The 16,527-nt window shown below is 37.1% G+C and overlaps 1 protein-coding gene across 2 annotated transcripts in view; it reads left to right on the top strand.

Moving 5' to 3' along the window:
• The window catches only part of HMGCLL1 (3-hydroxymethyl-3-methylglutaryl-CoA lyase like 1), a 98,185-nt gene extending 82,469 nt beyond the window's left edge, over window positions 1-15,716 (top strand). For both annotated transcript variants that reach the window (XM_042886746.1, XM_042886737.1), the window contains exons 8-9: window positions 11,509-11,634; window positions 15,500-15,716. In XM_042886746.1, the coding sequence (XP_042742680.1) occupies window positions 11,509-11,634; window positions 15,500-15,613 (240 nt within the window). In that variant the 3' untranslated portion in view covers window positions 15,614-15,716. The remainder of the gene's footprint in view (window positions 1-11,508; window positions 11,635-15,499) is intronic.
• The last annotated feature ends 811 nt before the right edge of the window (window positions 15,717-16,527 follow it).

Below are 16,527 nucleotides of genomic sequence, written 5' to 3'. Positions count from 1 at the left end.
CTATACAGAGGCAAATTGTCAGAGGCAAATGATATGATTCACTTAACACAAAGTCCTTTCAAATGCAGAAAGTAAACAATTATAGAAGGAAGTTTTTCTCTGATCTGTGTTTGTTATAGTTAGATGTTGCTCACTCTAGTTGTACCAATATGTAAGAATTTTTATTTTGATGCATCTTTTCCACTTAAGAATACTCTGTATGAACAGAGTAGAAGTAATCTTAACAAGACAATATAACATGCACTTACAGCAAAAGAGAAGATGCTAAGTTGAATTTTTTTTTTCTTAAACAAAGCCAGTGTTCAGGCTTTAATGTTGGAGTTGTTTTGGATGAGCGATTTGCAACTTTTTTTTTTTAAGAATTTTATGCAGCATTAAGGAGAAATAGTGTAGATTACAGTTTGTAATCTTCTTTAATGTAGCTTCGTGCTACCATTTAAGTAGTCACTGTATTAGAAAGCAGGATTTTCTTGGAAGTATTGTAATATGATAAGGCATTATAATGCAATGTGGTAAATATTACAGAACTGATGCTCTTACAGCAGAATAGTAGAAACTGAGCAACTGTCACACTCTCTTTTAAAGTTTACAGCATTGTGATGAAAATCATGCAAAAAACTTAATTTAAAATAAAGATTAATTCTTTCATATAATGTCTGAAAAGATGCCCTATTTGATTACATTTTCTCTGGTCACTTTACATTAGTTATGAACTGTTTAATCCCATACTGGATTCCTGCTCAGGACATTACATTTTAGAACAAAATGGGTAGTTCTACTTCCTTGAAATTACGTAGATGAATGAGTAAAACGTATATTCTGCATTTCCTAAAAGGAGAATGCTCCTTGGTTCTGTATCTTTACAGTAGAAGCCATTTTTTTCAACAAGACCTTGATGGCCCATTTGTTAAATACATTTGTCTGAGTCTTGAATAAAATTAAGCCTGTGAATAGCTATTTGCAAGCTATAGAGGGTATTTAGTGGGAAGGAATAGAAAACTCAAATTTACTGATGGAAACAATCTGTTTATTCCTTTCTACATCTTTTGCAAAAATAACAATAATAATGATAATAAAACAGGAATATTTATTAATTTATTATACCATAACTTCCATTGAAATTTTTCTGTATCTTGTGCTTACCTAAGTGGGATCCTAGTCTTCCTTCCTAGGAGCGATAGATATTTGTTTTTGTTGTTGGATTTTGTTTGATGGGGTTGGGTTTTTTTGTGGGTTTTTTTTTTTTTTTTGGTGGTGGTCCTTTTTCTTCCTTGCAGTGGTTTTCATAACACAGATACCAGTGAGGGGAAAAAAAAAAAAAAGCAGCAGTGTAGCTATTGTAAATATTCTACAAAATGTCCATCTGAAGCCCCTCAACCTCTGGTAATTAGAGGCCATACTGTGGAGATCGACAGGGTAAATTACCAGTTAATGTTTACACAACAAAACATATGCCCAGTACAATATCCCACACTGATGTTACTGAAACCAAAGTCCGGAAATGTACAGTGGAAACAAGACGTGGTACTTTTCTTGTGCCAACACAAACAGCAATTACAGCACAGTGTGAGAGAAGTCATAAGAAATACTACTGCATATCAGTAGTTCAACAAAGTCAGCACTTTTGTGTAATTGCAGGGGAAAAGGGCTGAAAAACATTACAGAACTCAGCAAGAAATGGCCCTTTATACTTTTAAAGTGATCCTTGATAAAACAATGCTGGGGTCATGAGAAGGCTACTCAGCCAATTTTGCTTCACTGTGGGATCCATTGACATCTGGCTGAGCTGCGGAAGCTGGAAAACTTCTTTAATATTCTCTTGACAGTAAAATGGACATGTGGAAAACATTCTAATCTGTTAATCTTTGGTGCTTCTGAAGAAAAAGGACATTTGGCTTTATACTTTGCGATGATAAATATTAAGTCTCCAGGTCTAGCTGTAAATAAGTTAAAAGTATTAAAATGGAGAATGTATTTCTTCTTTTCCAAATATGGGAGAAGATGGATATGCACCTGTGTAATCCAGATGATGTAATAAATGCCAGGAGTTTTTTCTAAGGGTAGTTTACCATACGTCTTTGGCAATTTGCTCTTCTTTATGGTGAATATATTTAGTCAATGAATAATGAGGAGTAGAATCTCCAAACTTCCTTACATCCTACATACTAAAATAGAATAAAGTATTTTGTTCACTCAGGGGATTATGAAAATAGAAATACGAGGGATTCAAAATAGTAGTTTGTCTGAATAAAAGGCTGCACCTTTTATTTGATAGCATTGACTCTACAAATCCTTTTTGGCCTGACCTTTGATATGGAGTAAGGTTGAATGATGGAGATATGCATTCATTTAACTTGAGGTAGCTTGCACAGTTCTTCATTACTGTCATGAGATGAGAAGAGCAATTATCTATCACATAAAGAAGTGACTGCAGTGAGCTTATACTATGTGTTGTAAATACGAAACATATATTGAAAAAGGCAAACATGGGAGAACAAAACTAGAATTTCTGCACTTTTTTTTTTACATTTTGAATTAGTCTAAAACAACTAAAACAATGCATAGAAATAATACATTTATTAATTTTATGAAAATTAAAGTGATTTTCTTGTCCAAAGTAGCAAATTATATTATTGTAACGCAAGTTCTGTGCTGGAAATGTCTGTGATTTCATTTACGTATCTTCTTTTACAAAATAAATAGCCTTGTAAAGTAAGAAAACTTGCCTTCCTCCTCTCTTCCCCCTTACCCCCCCTTAAAAAAACAAAAAACAAAAAAAAAACAAACAGTGAGAACAATTGAAAATATGAAAACAGACTTCTATTCCCTGATAAAAACAGGCCTTTTTCTTTCTGCCTGCTTATTTGGGAATGATGGTATTTCAGTGATTGTTACTGAGATCTGCCAGAGGCATCAAATCTGAGTTCCAACTGCAGGGTAGAATTATTTTAACAATCGTAATAGTAGTGATACAGTCCTGAAGTTCGCATCCCTTCTCAAGCGAGCTCCCAGTGAGGAATAATTTTAGTAAAGTAAGAATTAGTCCAATCTACTCTTGGAAGACTATGTTCGCAAGAGTTCTATGCTTCTAAAATAGGTTCTTTTAAGAAGCTGGCGTTATTGACAGGACTTTAAATGTTGCTGTTGCCTAAGGGAAGTGCAATAAAATTTGATTGAAAAGTTTTTTTGGGGGAAGATGATGTTACAGACATTCTAGGCTTCTCAAGGCACCCACCAACATCCTGGTGTTTCTGAAATAGGTGAAAGCTTGAGCTTCAGCTGAGTATTCTATTTAAATCGGTTTAGATCAGTTTTGTCTGTTGAGCTTCCCCAGCTTCCATGCCAGTGAGGCAGCAGCAGTTTCAGACCATGAAGACCACACATGCCGTATGGGTGATCAGCCCTTGGGGAGCTGATAGGATCTCCACAACACATCTGGAGATACCAGCCCCGGGGATTTTGGGGAGGTCCCCGTTTTTGCTGGCGGGGTGGCAGGTGGGTGGGATTTCAGAGATAATATGGGGAATGAAAGTCAAAACAAAGTGGTTTCTGTGGGTGGGTGATGTTCCTGGCTTTAGGGGAGTCAGGTGCTGCTGTGTGAGGGCTCTGGCTGAATTAAAGTCAGATGGGATTGCAATTGCTGTTACCATTCCTTAAGATACCCTGTTGTTTACATACTGCTGTATAGAAGTAGCTTTATTCTGTTCTTCCAGCTTTTATATAAACACCATCGTTGCTACAAATCAGTTTTATTGTATTTATATCTATGTTTTCAGCAGCCCTCCTATTCTTTTTTCTCACGTAGGTACAAGCTTGCATCCTCTGCCACTTAGTGCATCCTGCTGGAAGTGTTGTGTATACAAAGTGAGGGAAATTAGACCTCCAGGAACAGTTTTTGGCCACCCAGCTCAAGCCACAGAGTAGATCAGCAGAAGCTGGTCTTCCAGGAACTAAAAAGGGTAGGAGCTGGCTGATGCTAATCAGGAGTGAATGAGGAGATTGAAAAATGTATAATTTCTATCTGAAGTACAAATATCTAAAAAAAGGGCAGCTAAGATAGATGAACTAGATTATCTGATCCCTGAATTTAGGAATAATCAGCCTTTTCAGGCACTACGATACTCGGGTCAGATTTGCTATTTTCACTGAACTAATATATTCCATTTTTTCCACATCCACTTAAAATACTAGAACAGTGCCTTTCTTCTGTCCACCATAGCAGCACTTACCATTTTCAGTATTGTAACTTACAGTAAAGTGCATTCCCTGCAGCCAGTATCTCAGCCATTCATTTTCTTCTGTGGCTCCAATCTTCAGTCTGCTCTAAGCTGATGCTCTGTAATTCAGGCATTATGATAATTCAGCCATTTTATCACAGTGGGCACATCTCTGCTCAGCTTATCCTCTGTGAGACATCCCTGGCAAAATGAATGGGTTTTGTTTCTTCATCAGACCTTCAGTGTCCTCTGTTCCAAACAAGGTTTCTTTAGTCTCAGCTCATTGTTTCTCTCTCAGAACAATCCTCAGAAACTTTTCCATCAATTTAACTAATCTTTTTGTCTTCCCTGTTGATTCTCAGACCTTTATTAATTTACAGTGTGGGGGTATGTGAGGAGTCGGGAGCAGCCGTTGCTCCCCCTTCCCCTCCTCTTTATCTAGTGAGGATGTATCAAGCTGTAGCCTTGTATGTACATATTCATATGTAGTATGAATTTGATGTAGTATGTGATGTAGTATGTGAGAAGAACCGTGTGGCGTAGGTGTTATGTGTCCATAAAATGTTTCATCCTACCCACTCCACTGTTGCCCATAGCTTTTCTTCTCTTACTCTCTTCTTTCTGATCCCAAAATTATTGTTTTGTTGCCTCCTGACTGTACAAACTTGAATCTATCCCAAATTTTAAAATCAGATTAATTCAGAAGATGTAACAAACAGACAGTGTGAAACCACCAGAGCTTTAGCTGAGAGCAGGAATTTCTGCTTCAAATCTCCAGCAAGCAATCTGGAAAATCTGGCAATGCCCTGGGTTGCTTGGGAAGGGAGAATGGAAAGCCATTCAGTGCCCTTATGGTCATCGCATCTTCATGGGTCTGGAAGTGTGTCTCCTTTTTCCCCCTGCAGGGTCAGTAATCCTTAGCAGGGGAGCATCTCTAACGTACAGCCCTAAATAAGCAAACTATAATGTCCTGTAAATAAAGGGGAGTGCATCTACCATAAAGAGAGCAAAATGTGCCTGCAAAAGCAATACTAGTGAGATCAATAATAATAGTAGTTTTTGAATTTTCAGATTCTGAGTAGGACTTTCTGAACATTTCAGAATCTCAAAATTCCTGACAAAAGCCATTCTCTCTTACATTTGGTGGCATTGATCCCTCCAAAACATCCAGGAGGCTTCACTGAAGAACTGGATCCACAGCACAGCATGCTGTAAGTAGTTGGTGAGATGTTTCCCATAGAGGTGATGCAGTGTAGGGCAGAAGCATGACTTTTTGTAGTTTCAGAGAGAAATTGCTCCCTAGTTCATTCTTTGTTGAGAGTGAGCATACTCAGTTGTTGATGCCTTGACTGTCAGGCATTTTAGATACCAGGCTGCTCAGGCTCCTGACAGGGAGGTGAAGCTTTCCTCAGCCCAGGCTGTGTGAGCACTGAAAGTCAGTGTTACTCCTGTTCCACATTTGAGAGCATAAAGCTACAAGAATGTCTCCAAGAAGCTGGTGTTAGAATTATTGAATATTAGCATAACAAAGCATTTTTCTTCCCCAAAACTTGTTCTCGGAAGCAGCCAACTCCATTTTTCACTAAAACTTTCCAAAACAATACAGCCTGAGGCAGAGACAAGGCATGGAAAATATAAGATCCAGCAGTTAAAGGCTGACAAAGTAATAAACAACTGAAAGTAGGGCCTTATGATGGAAAGTGTTAGGGAACTTTAACTCTAGATGTCATTGCCAGCTTTGCTTATAATAAATGTGTCAGTAGCAATATGAAAAGATGTGTGCAATACGTTAAAGGAATGCTGTTTTAACCTATTTTATGTAGCACGTCTGCCCACAAATTGCTTGCATCTCAGTATGTTTCAGGAGAAAAGGATATTTTTTTTTTTTGGCTGAGCATACTAATTTTCTAAAGAATGAAATGTGAAATAGTCGATTTTAATGTAACAGTGACACCCTGTGGGCAGTAGTGGTGCAGTTTATTCTCCAAAGCATTTTCTTTTGTGATGCCTTAATTTTTAGCAAGAGAGGAGTAAGAGAGAAGCAGAAGGGAAATGCAGTTAGCTTTCCACAGGGAGAGGTGGCATCACATCGTGTTACTTCATGTGTAGAAATACATGCTTCTAATTTTTCATATACTAAAAAAATATTTACTTATGTTGTCTTACTGAAGTAAAAGGGGATGACAAATCTTGATTTTAGTCATTTTGAGAATATAACTCATAGAAAAGTTTCTGTGGACATTCTTACAAGGAGTTCTCAGAATAGCTGTATCTTTTAAGTACTTGATAAATGCAATTGATTTAAAAAAAAAAAAAAAGTTAGAAGCCAGAAAAAATGGGTATATGTTATGATTTCAAAATCTCATAGTTTAATTTTTTTTTTTTATGACGGACCTGGGTTATTGCTTCTGAATTACAGTTTATGCACCCCTCAAGTTACTGATGCTGATCTTGCCATTTTTAAGAAAGGGAGAAACACATTTCTGTCAAGTGAAGTCAGGTTTAAAGATGGGTAATGAAGAAGGCTGACTGTCACAACAAGAATTTATGGGGAGTCAGTAAAGCAAACTGAGAAACACGAAGCATTTATTGTCCACTGGCAATATTGGTTTCCTGTTAAAATTGGCTATTTGACAAAGGTGATGAATTGAATTCCCTGCTCTCTCTTTGGGGAATTAGGAAGTTAACACGGGACAGAAGGAAAGAGCTTTCTGCTTTCTCTGGAAAGTAAACTGATACTAGCCAAAGCTGAACTTTAGAAGGTCTTCAGGAACTGCTATCAGGAATTTAGTGATAATCAAAACTGTACAAGTCTTTAGAAAGATTGGAACATTTGAGCGGTCCTGGAAGACAAGCCATCGTTCACCCACGTATATCCTTATGTAAAAAGCTCAGTGAGTGCTTCTCTTGGATGCATTCTACAAAATAGCTGCAGGGCAATGTCTCATGAATCTCAGCACAGCTCAGTACCTGTCAGGAAGTGACAATGAGACTGTGGGCTTTTTAAAGATCTCATATTGACAGTGAATGTTTTGCAAGCTTAGATTGCTGAAAGGCTTGAAACTCATTATCTCCTTTAAAACCCTGTCAAATATTGTACATGTGATGAAGGATGAGGCCTTATTTTACACTTCCTATCAGTTTTTTTGCTTTCCTTTTAGAGCCCCTTCTGCTTTTAAGGGCTGCAAAAGCAAAATAGCTTCATAGCTGCTCAAACTTGCAGAGAAGTTATTTATTAGGTGCTATTTCAGACTCTGAGCTTGGACAGGCTGTGCTGTAATATTAACCTCCAAATTAGTTAGTAGTGCTGCTGAAGGATGTTTTCCAACATCTGTTTTTAGCACTGTTAGAATGGATCTTGGAGTATGTGTTAAGTACTTTTTGAATGGGGCCATACTGGAGATGAACTGCAGCGATTCTGCACATGGATCAGAAAACACATTGTAGATGCCTATCACTGAAAGAAGTACCACATGCAAAAGCAGATGGATGCTGCTGAGCCTGATGCTTAAATAGCAGTATGGTGCAGTAGGCACTCTGAACTGTTGTAAAGAGGACTTTAAAGAACAGAATTCTAAAGGCAGAGACCCACTCACTGCATATTAAGAGAAATGACTTGAAGTCATCAGATTTGAATTTAGTCAGAACTGCTGTATTATATACATTGTTAAGACCTTCTCTACAACTTGCCGAATGTTTAAATGGCACATCCACCCTAATGCAGATACAGGCAGAGACAAGTTTATATTCTGCTTCTCAGTGTCCCAAACTAGCATGAAAGCTGCTGTTTTGGGGCTGTGAACTATTTAAAACTGTGACTATGCTTCCTTCTTTCTCTGTTTAGGCAAAATAGTTGGCCCTTTAAGTGAGACTGTCTCCCAGTAATCATCTGTCATCTGAAGATTGTTGCTACCACTGCTTAGCCAGTTAGAAAGCTCATGCCTGCATAGGCAAAATGGAGCTCACTCCATTTTACGGTTTAAGTAGTTTGAACTGACCCAGTGAGGCTGCCTGAGAATCCTAGGATCTGCTTAGACAAAGATGTGTATTTTGTTTATGTTGCTGTGATATCCTGTACCCCTCCATATGTTCACAAACCCTTCCAACAAAGATTAGTAAACATATACTCCAGTGGTATGGACCTTGCACTGCAGATGTAACATTACAGTGGCATTGCAGCTATCTGTACAAGCATATGTGCATTCAAATGCTAATTTGTCACCAAAACCAATTCAGTTGATATTTCTCCCATGTTTGCTCAATGGAAAGTGTTTCATGAGATAATTCACTGGAATTAAAAGATGACTTTTCATATGATACTAAAGCTAGTCCTCAGTTTGTTGATCTTTTTTTAACAGCTATGATGTCTCTCAGCACATAATTTACCTAAAACTTTATCACCCTGTGAAAGTCTAACCAAAAAAAGTGCATCAAGAAGAATTCTCTGGCAGTTAAGACTTAACCTGACAGCTGGGGAAACTCCGTAAAGGACATGTTCTTCTAGCTTTTCACTGCTCAACAGACACTTCTGATGGAAATATTTATTTCTGATGGGAATCTCAAAATCGGACTGAGAGAGCAAGCATGGTTGGAGGATGCATGTTTGCATTGAAACAGCACATCTACATTGTAATCTCTCCCTAAACCTTCAGTATGCCTGAAAGCTTTCTGGTAACAGACCTTAGCTGTGGTTTACAGTTGGACTAGATGATTTTGTAGAGCCTTTCCAACCTCGTTATTCTGTGATTCTGCGGGGATGCTTGCAAGCCCATCAGTTGCCACTTTGGAGCTCGAAGCAATGACATCCAGAGTGAATGTATGAATCGTAGCAACTAGTGTGAAAGAAACAGAACTGCCAGTTGAAAGCTATCACAAAAGCATACCCTCTGTGTATTGGACACAGATGTGTTGTATAACACGTTTTTTTGACCGGTGGGTTACACAAACAAAGTGTGTGACAAGTGACTGAAATGTGAAACGTGTAGTTCAGTGATTCACTCCATAATTCACAGATTAGTATACTTTTAAGTACAATATCCCTTCTCAGAAAGTCTCATTGTGTGAGCAATATGAAACAGTACTTACTGCCTTGCCTGTCATGGTTATGTTCCTTGTCTCATTTGAGGTCTTTATTACAGGTTTTTAGCAACTACCTAGCTCGAGACAGTGTTTCCCCTTTTAGAATGGGACATAGCACAGCACATCATTGGATTCCTCTTTTATTTTTACTCTCCAGAACTGCCAGAACTTCGAAGAGCCAAATTTAAAGGCCAATGACAGAACTATAGAAAGCACTGTTAGAACTTAGAGGCAAGTACAACAAAACCCTAGGGAAGTTTATTTCAGAACCTCCCACATGTAAGGTGAAGCTGATGGGTATATTCGGAAAGGGGACTTCACAATTGCAACATCCAGAACTCATCTTTAGTCAGCCTTGCCAGGCAGTTCTATCTGTGGCTGTGAAGGAGAAACTCAAGCTCCCAGTTTAGCCTATGAGGATGGTTAAGTACTTCTATGAATGCAAGCAACAGAAGTCAGCTTGTACTGCAGTCAGACTCCTAAGCTGGTCTTAATGACTTGCACATGTAAACAACAGAAATAATTTAACCTCTGAATTTCTCAGGATTCAACATCAAGGTTGGGGTAAAAGCTTGTCTGTGTTCAAGAATTCCTGTCCTCATTCTGGGTGCACCCTCATCCAGTCTGTCTAAACTTCTGGTGCATGTCTGACTAAATTGTAGGTGGGTAGCCCTAGTGGGAGGGAACACACTAGTGTGCTTAGGGTAGAGAGGTGCTGGTGTGTCTGAAGAGCTGAAGACCTCTCTGTCTGATAACCATTGCCTACCTCTTGATTATCTCTAGAGCTTGAATGCTTCCAAAGGTATCTGATCTACAAGGGGAGAGATAAAGAGCTTTCTCTGGCAAAGTAAGCCCAGTGGCTAGGATCACATGCCTCATGTAACAGAAAAAAAAAATGCTTCCTCATTTCAGCTTTATTCTAAAATCTGTTCACTAAAAGAAGAAATTGAACAAATCACTGGCACTTACAGCCTCGAGTTCCTTGCCCTGCCTGACCAATTTCTGTGGAAAGGCTTTATCCCTTAGGAAATTCAATGTTATCTATTGGGGAAAATCAATAATTGTTTTTAGTGCTTTTTATTGTGACTCTCCTGAGTGGCGATCAGGAGAGAGAAAGAGATCAGTAGGTTGGAAAACCATCCTAACGTAACCTTAATCCAAACTCTTGCCCGAATCAGAGAATTATGAATTAAAGACAGTTGACTATTTTTTAAGTCTTAATTTGAATTTGAAAGTTTAACATTGTGTTAATATGCTACATGTGTTTCCTTAAAAAGTACTCAAAGTAAAGATCAGAACCTGTACCTACGGAGAGCTTCTGTGATACCCAAACTAATGAGTAATTTCAAGCAACTTAACATTTAACAATCAGATTTCAGAGTGCTTTGCTAGGGTGTGAAATTTAATGGGCTTGGGACTGTGTATTCTTCTAGGCTTCTGAAGATTGTAAAGAAAGAGTCAGAGTCACCAGGATGCTGCTCTTTACTGCTTTTTTTTTTTTCTTTTCCCAGTTGTTTTGAACTCAAACTTTTTTAAAAGGTGTCCCCAAAGTAATTCTTCCTGACATTGAAGTGTTCAACTTGGTGAAAATATCTCAGTCTTCATCTAAACCAAAAACTAAGAAAATGTTGAAAGAGTTGTTAACATGGTGATTTCATTGCCTCCAGTAAGAGAAACCAGAAGAAAGTTAGAGGAAAGAAAATGCTATTACTGACACTCCTCGTGGAAGGGCAAAACACATTTTAGAGTATTTATGTACCAAAATCATTGAATAATAAATGATATAAATCAGATGCTAATATTAAAAGTTCCAACTTGCAAAGATTTGTACATATGCTTAAAATTACATATTTGAATAATGTATTGATTATGTTTAGTTATTAGAAAGCCTTTACAGACTAGATACTGGCTTAAAAATAATGTGGAGATGTAAGGAGAAAGATACCGTAGAACTGTGGTTGGCTCTAAAACAGCAATCAGTTATCTGCCAAAATCACACATAAGTTCTCTGTTCCACATCCTGTGTTTGGAGAGTTTTACATATAAAGATGTCAGGACTAAGGCTGTTGTAAGAAACTTCCTCTGAGGAATGCCTCCATTTGTGGAGATGTGTATTTATCTATGGTTAATAATGTGTATAATCTGCTACTTACTAACAATTACAAATAATACTTGTTGATAGTGATGCATTTTTGTGTTTGTTATTTTCCAGATGGGAGTTGCTGTAGTGGATTCGTCTGTTGCAGGTTTGGGTGGCTGTCCCTATGCAAAAGGTGCTACTGGAAATGTGGCCACAGAGGATGTGGTATATATGCTTAATGGTCTGGGGATCAATACAGTAAGTTATCTTGACTTTATATTTAAGACTTTAAAGCATACTGAACAATGATGCTATGCAGTAAAATATTGGAAGCAAATGGTAGTTTTTTGCCAAGTCAGTGTTTTAACATGGCTTGTCAAAACTTGAATGATGTTCGTGAGCAATCTAGATCAGAACTGTATTTGGCAGGGATTTGAATAACCCCTATTTCCCTACCTTGGAGATATGAGGAGCACAGTAGCAAATGCTTAGAGTCATTCTATTGCCTCAAGTAAGATAGTTTGGTTAGGTGTTGTTTGAACTCGATGATCTTTAAGGTCTTTTCCAACCTGAGTGATTCTATCATTCTATGATAATGAATTTTTACTAATTTAAGCTATGCAATGATTTTACCTTGAACTTAGACAAGAAGGAGCTGACAAAACTGTAATGTCTGTGGCTTGCATTTAAACACTTCAAGAAGAGCTTGAAGTCTGACGTCTGCCATGCAAAGATCTAAGTTAAAGGATTTGTCTATTGAAGTTCAGTATGGCATTCTTTCTAACAGAATTGCTTGACATAATAGGATCATGGTACTTCCTTCTGAAATTAACATCCTCTAAGCATTGTAAAATCATATTCTGTGCCTTACAGAGTTCACTGTAATGATCATCTACTTCCATGTGCTTCTTAGGGTGTTCTGGTTAGGTGTTGCATACCTGTTCAGAAAAGTTTTAATCTCAAGTGTCTGTACAAGTGGACTCAGTTTTGAATTGTTCATAGGTGATTTGGGGTGACCTTTTCATGAAGAAGGTGCACATTCTTTTAAAATAACAGTTTGAATGAGGAGAAACCATGCATTTTAGTTTACATTGCTGTGTACGCTTAAAAAGTCTTTCAGAATATTCTTTGTCTGGGGAGAATACCCACTGACTTTTCCGACTGACTCCCAGCAAAAGAAATCAATTGAATGAAAATACTAACTGAAAGAAATGCACCTTGTTCCAGTCTGGTTGATAAGATTTACTAGTCTATGAATGATGTGGAATCTAGCTTATTCTAAAGGCTAATGCCAAATCCCATGAAGATAAATATCTCATCCTCAAACATTTCGTGCTCTTTTTTTTAAGTTTAAATTGTGAAATAGCAAAGCATGAGGCTTTGCTTCTTGACTCTTTTCTGGCCCATTAAAAAGAGAGTGGTTTACTGGATGAGAGACAAATCTGTGGATGTAGACAGAGTTTCAAAATTCTTATTTTAGTATATGAGCTTTGTTCTTTGCAGTCTTTGTTGGTTTTTGTACCATGGTAAAATAATCACTGAAAAAAATCTATTAATATGTCCCTTTTTGTATGATGGTATAAAAATGAAATTATAATTACTAATGCCGTCCATTTGCAGAGCTCCTTCTCTTGTTCCTTTCAGTGATGCACTAAAGCACTAGTTTTGTTGACTAAAGTCATGTAAAGTGTCAGCCAAAGGATGGGCAACATTTGAGTGCATATTACTGTGTTCAGATTGACTAGATACATCAGAATAATAATTAATATTTTCTATATACTGTTCTTCACATTGCCTAACCAAGAAATGATGCGTGAAATAAATCTCTAGAAGGATAAATGTGAAATTTACAGCACAGTCTATCTACAACTGATTGGTTGTACCATAGTAAATGAACAGAAAATAATGTCATAGATCATTCATGCTCATGAAGGGGAGCAGATGGGCTGATGTCAATCTACTCTCTGTTGACCAGCGATAGAACCCAAGGGAAAGGCATGGAACTGCATCAGGGGAGGTTCAGACTGGATATCAGGAAAAGGTTCTTCACTTGGGGGTGATTAGGCACTGGAAAAACCTCCTCAGAGCAGTCATGGGGTCATGGCACCAAACTTGACAGAGTTCAAGGAGCATTTGAACAGCGCTCTCAGATGTATGATTTTTGGGTGGTCCTTTTGTGGAGCCAGGAGTTGGATGCAGTGATCCTAATGGATCCCGTCCAACTTGGGATATTCTATGATTCTAAACTTTATAGGAGCCCTATAAAGTTTAGACAATTTCTGTATGGTTCCTGTGTAATTATAGTAAACAGTACTTGTGCTTACAATGCCTCTGAAGTTTGGTTAGCAAACAATAAGCCTTTCTCAGAAGTGACTAAATACTGTTACCCTCATATCCTGACAATGAAACCAAAGTTCATACAGATAATAGACTTGGTATTTATGAATGCTGAATGAGAACCACTTAATTGAACTCAGCAAGAGTTAAAGAACTGTGCTTTTTGGCAGATGCTTTTCTGATGGAAGTAACTTTTTCATGCTCATTGATGCTATTGGAGAAACTTGTTTCTGTGTTTCATGGTAGCATGGAATAATTCTGAATATATGAAATGCTTACCAAATACACCTGAGTACATGTCTGAGCATCTATCTGAAGGCATTATTTTGACTCAACAACCTTACAAATATCTGTCACTGCTCTTTTCCTACTTCCATCTGTGAGCTATGCTTCTAGATGCTGGGATTTGTGCCTTCACTGTAATCCACTTGGGTTCATGACACGTAAGAGTGACAATTTAAAAGGCAGATATGCTTGTGTTCCATTTAGTGATTATGAAATGTAAATATGTTCCTTATCAACATGTATCATGTTATTCGGTGTTACAGTGCTGAAAACGTGATTTTTCTATAGTTTTGTTTTCTTATTTTGGCATCTTACATAACCGAACCACTAAGTATGTCTGTGGTGGAATGTACCTTGCTTCTTCCTAATAAAAAGCACAGATGCTCTTAAGAATTTTGAGACTGTTATGTACAATAACTAAAGCTGAGTAATGACCAATGAAATAAAAACAGAATGAGCTGAAATTACCCTTGTTATAACTCTTTGAAAATTAACAATAAGTTTGAGGTGGTGCTGATTGCTATTGGAAATTAGCCTTTTTTTTTTTTTTTTTTTCAAATTAAAAATGTTTTGATTCCATTTTTGTGAAGTATTTCCTGTACTCACTAACATTTGTAGCCAACTCCAAGAGCATAAAAGACTAAGTTTTAGTGTAGAACGTGGAAGTATCTTTTAAAAATTCTAAGCAACTAAATGAGGTTTTGGTATAAAGTGCAATATTGTGAGAATGTCTTTTTGGTGTAATAAGTCTTGCACTCTTTAGTGCTGACTGACACACTACTCCCAGTTTTGTGTAGCTACTTAGTGTATTGGCAGTTGAATGTCTTGTTTTGCATCCCTTCTATTGGCTTTACTGGTTTCTAATTCTCAGTCTTCGGTGCAAGAGCTTGAATTATTTATACAATCTAACTCTAAAACTTCAAGTGTACATGAGTTGCACAAGAGACCATTTTAGCTAGGACCGATCTAGCAGCTGCAGGTTTTTGCTCAGTTGGGTTATCAGTGTAAACTGCAATTTTGCACTGAGGGGAACTTTTTCAAGAAGTTCAAGAGAATGCAGAATCCTGTTTCTCACTGATGTTATTTGCCAATAGATTTCCTCCATTTTCCTGAAATGCAGATGGAATACTTACAAACATCAAGTTTTTCAGCGCTTGATGATAAGCAATTGCAGCACATATTTAGACAATGTATTTCTCTTCCAACTTCTAGTTATTATTCTGATTCTTTATTCCAGATTCTTTTGTGTTCAAAATTTATTACTATAGTATTTGGTTCACTACCATTAGAGTAAGAGATCACCCTGATAGTGGTAGAACTTCCCACCAACAGGAAGCTGTGATTGTTGTGCAAGTCACCACAACTTTACTGAGCTCCATTAATGACTTATGAGTCAGACCCTTTCCAAAAATTAGACCCTGGAGCAAAATAAGATGACATTTAAGCATTTTCAGTGTGTGTGCTTTTATTATTATTAATGATTTTTACTTCTATTTTTCAGGGAGTCAATCTTTATGCCGTGATGGAAGCTGGAAACTTCATCTGTACAGCTTTGAACAAGAAAACGAATTCAAAGGTTGCACAAGCTTCCTTCAATTCTAGAACTATCAAGTAAACGGATTTTCTTTGCAATTACATTTGTCATCTACCTTGACCAAGGACACATATATCAAGAAACCAAATATAAGAAAACCATTTCAGCAAAGAACTAAAATAGAAACCAGATATAACTTTCTGTTATGGAAAGAGTTTCCATACTGTAGTGTCTTGTTGAAAATTGTCTTATAAATAAGTATGAAAAAAATGACTGTCATAAAGAATGCTATGCTTGGTACTTATACAGGTGAGAAAACTGTATAAACAGCAGGTCATTTTATCATGCTTTAAGTTGAATTTTGTTTTTTGAGTTTTATTCGGTTGAACTGGTTGGAAACAGTGAATACATAGTTAACTTTTAATCAAGATGACTTTTAGAGCAATACAAACATTTGCAGTAGTTTATGAGATCCCACATTGTGTGTGGCCATTCTCTTATGTGTTTTATTTATCTGAGTCTATATTTTTCGTTTGTCAACTCAGTTCTGTTATGAACACAGATCCAGATCAGAATTCACCGTAAGAAATTTTTAGATACAGCACTTTTGTTACTGTGTTTTGTTTAACATCTGTTAAATATATGGATGACTTTATCTTGTTCCAAGACTTTATGGTTAATGGCAGCCTTCCAGATCCTCCAAATCTGATGCAAATTTTCTTATTTGCTACATATGTTAAATTTGTTGTAGTTGCTTTTTTTTTTTTTTTTTGTCAACTGTATTAAAACCTAATTATATTAAGCAATTAGAAACTGGCAAGATTTTCAACTGTCATTCAGGGTAGTAGTAATATAGAATGGGCAAAAATTTTGTCCATGGTCTCATTGAACAACTGGACTTTTTCTTCTGTGTTCTATGAGTTGACATTTTCCATTAATTTCTGAGGATATTACTACTCAGTTGGACTTGCTTACACAGTGAGAAGCATCTGTAA

This window comes from Lagopus leucura, unplaced genomic scaffold, assembly GCF_019238085.1.
Source record: "Lagopus leucura isolate 7727_CA_CO unplaced genomic scaffold, USGS_WTPT01 Super-Scaffold_73, whole genome shotgun sequence".
NCBI classification, from domain to species: domain Eukaryota; kingdom Metazoa; phylum Chordata; class Aves; order Galliformes; family Phasianidae; genus Lagopus; species Lagopus leucura.
Note: the sequence above shows the minus strand (reverse complement) of the source record. Positions and strands in the feature narration are given on the sequence as shown.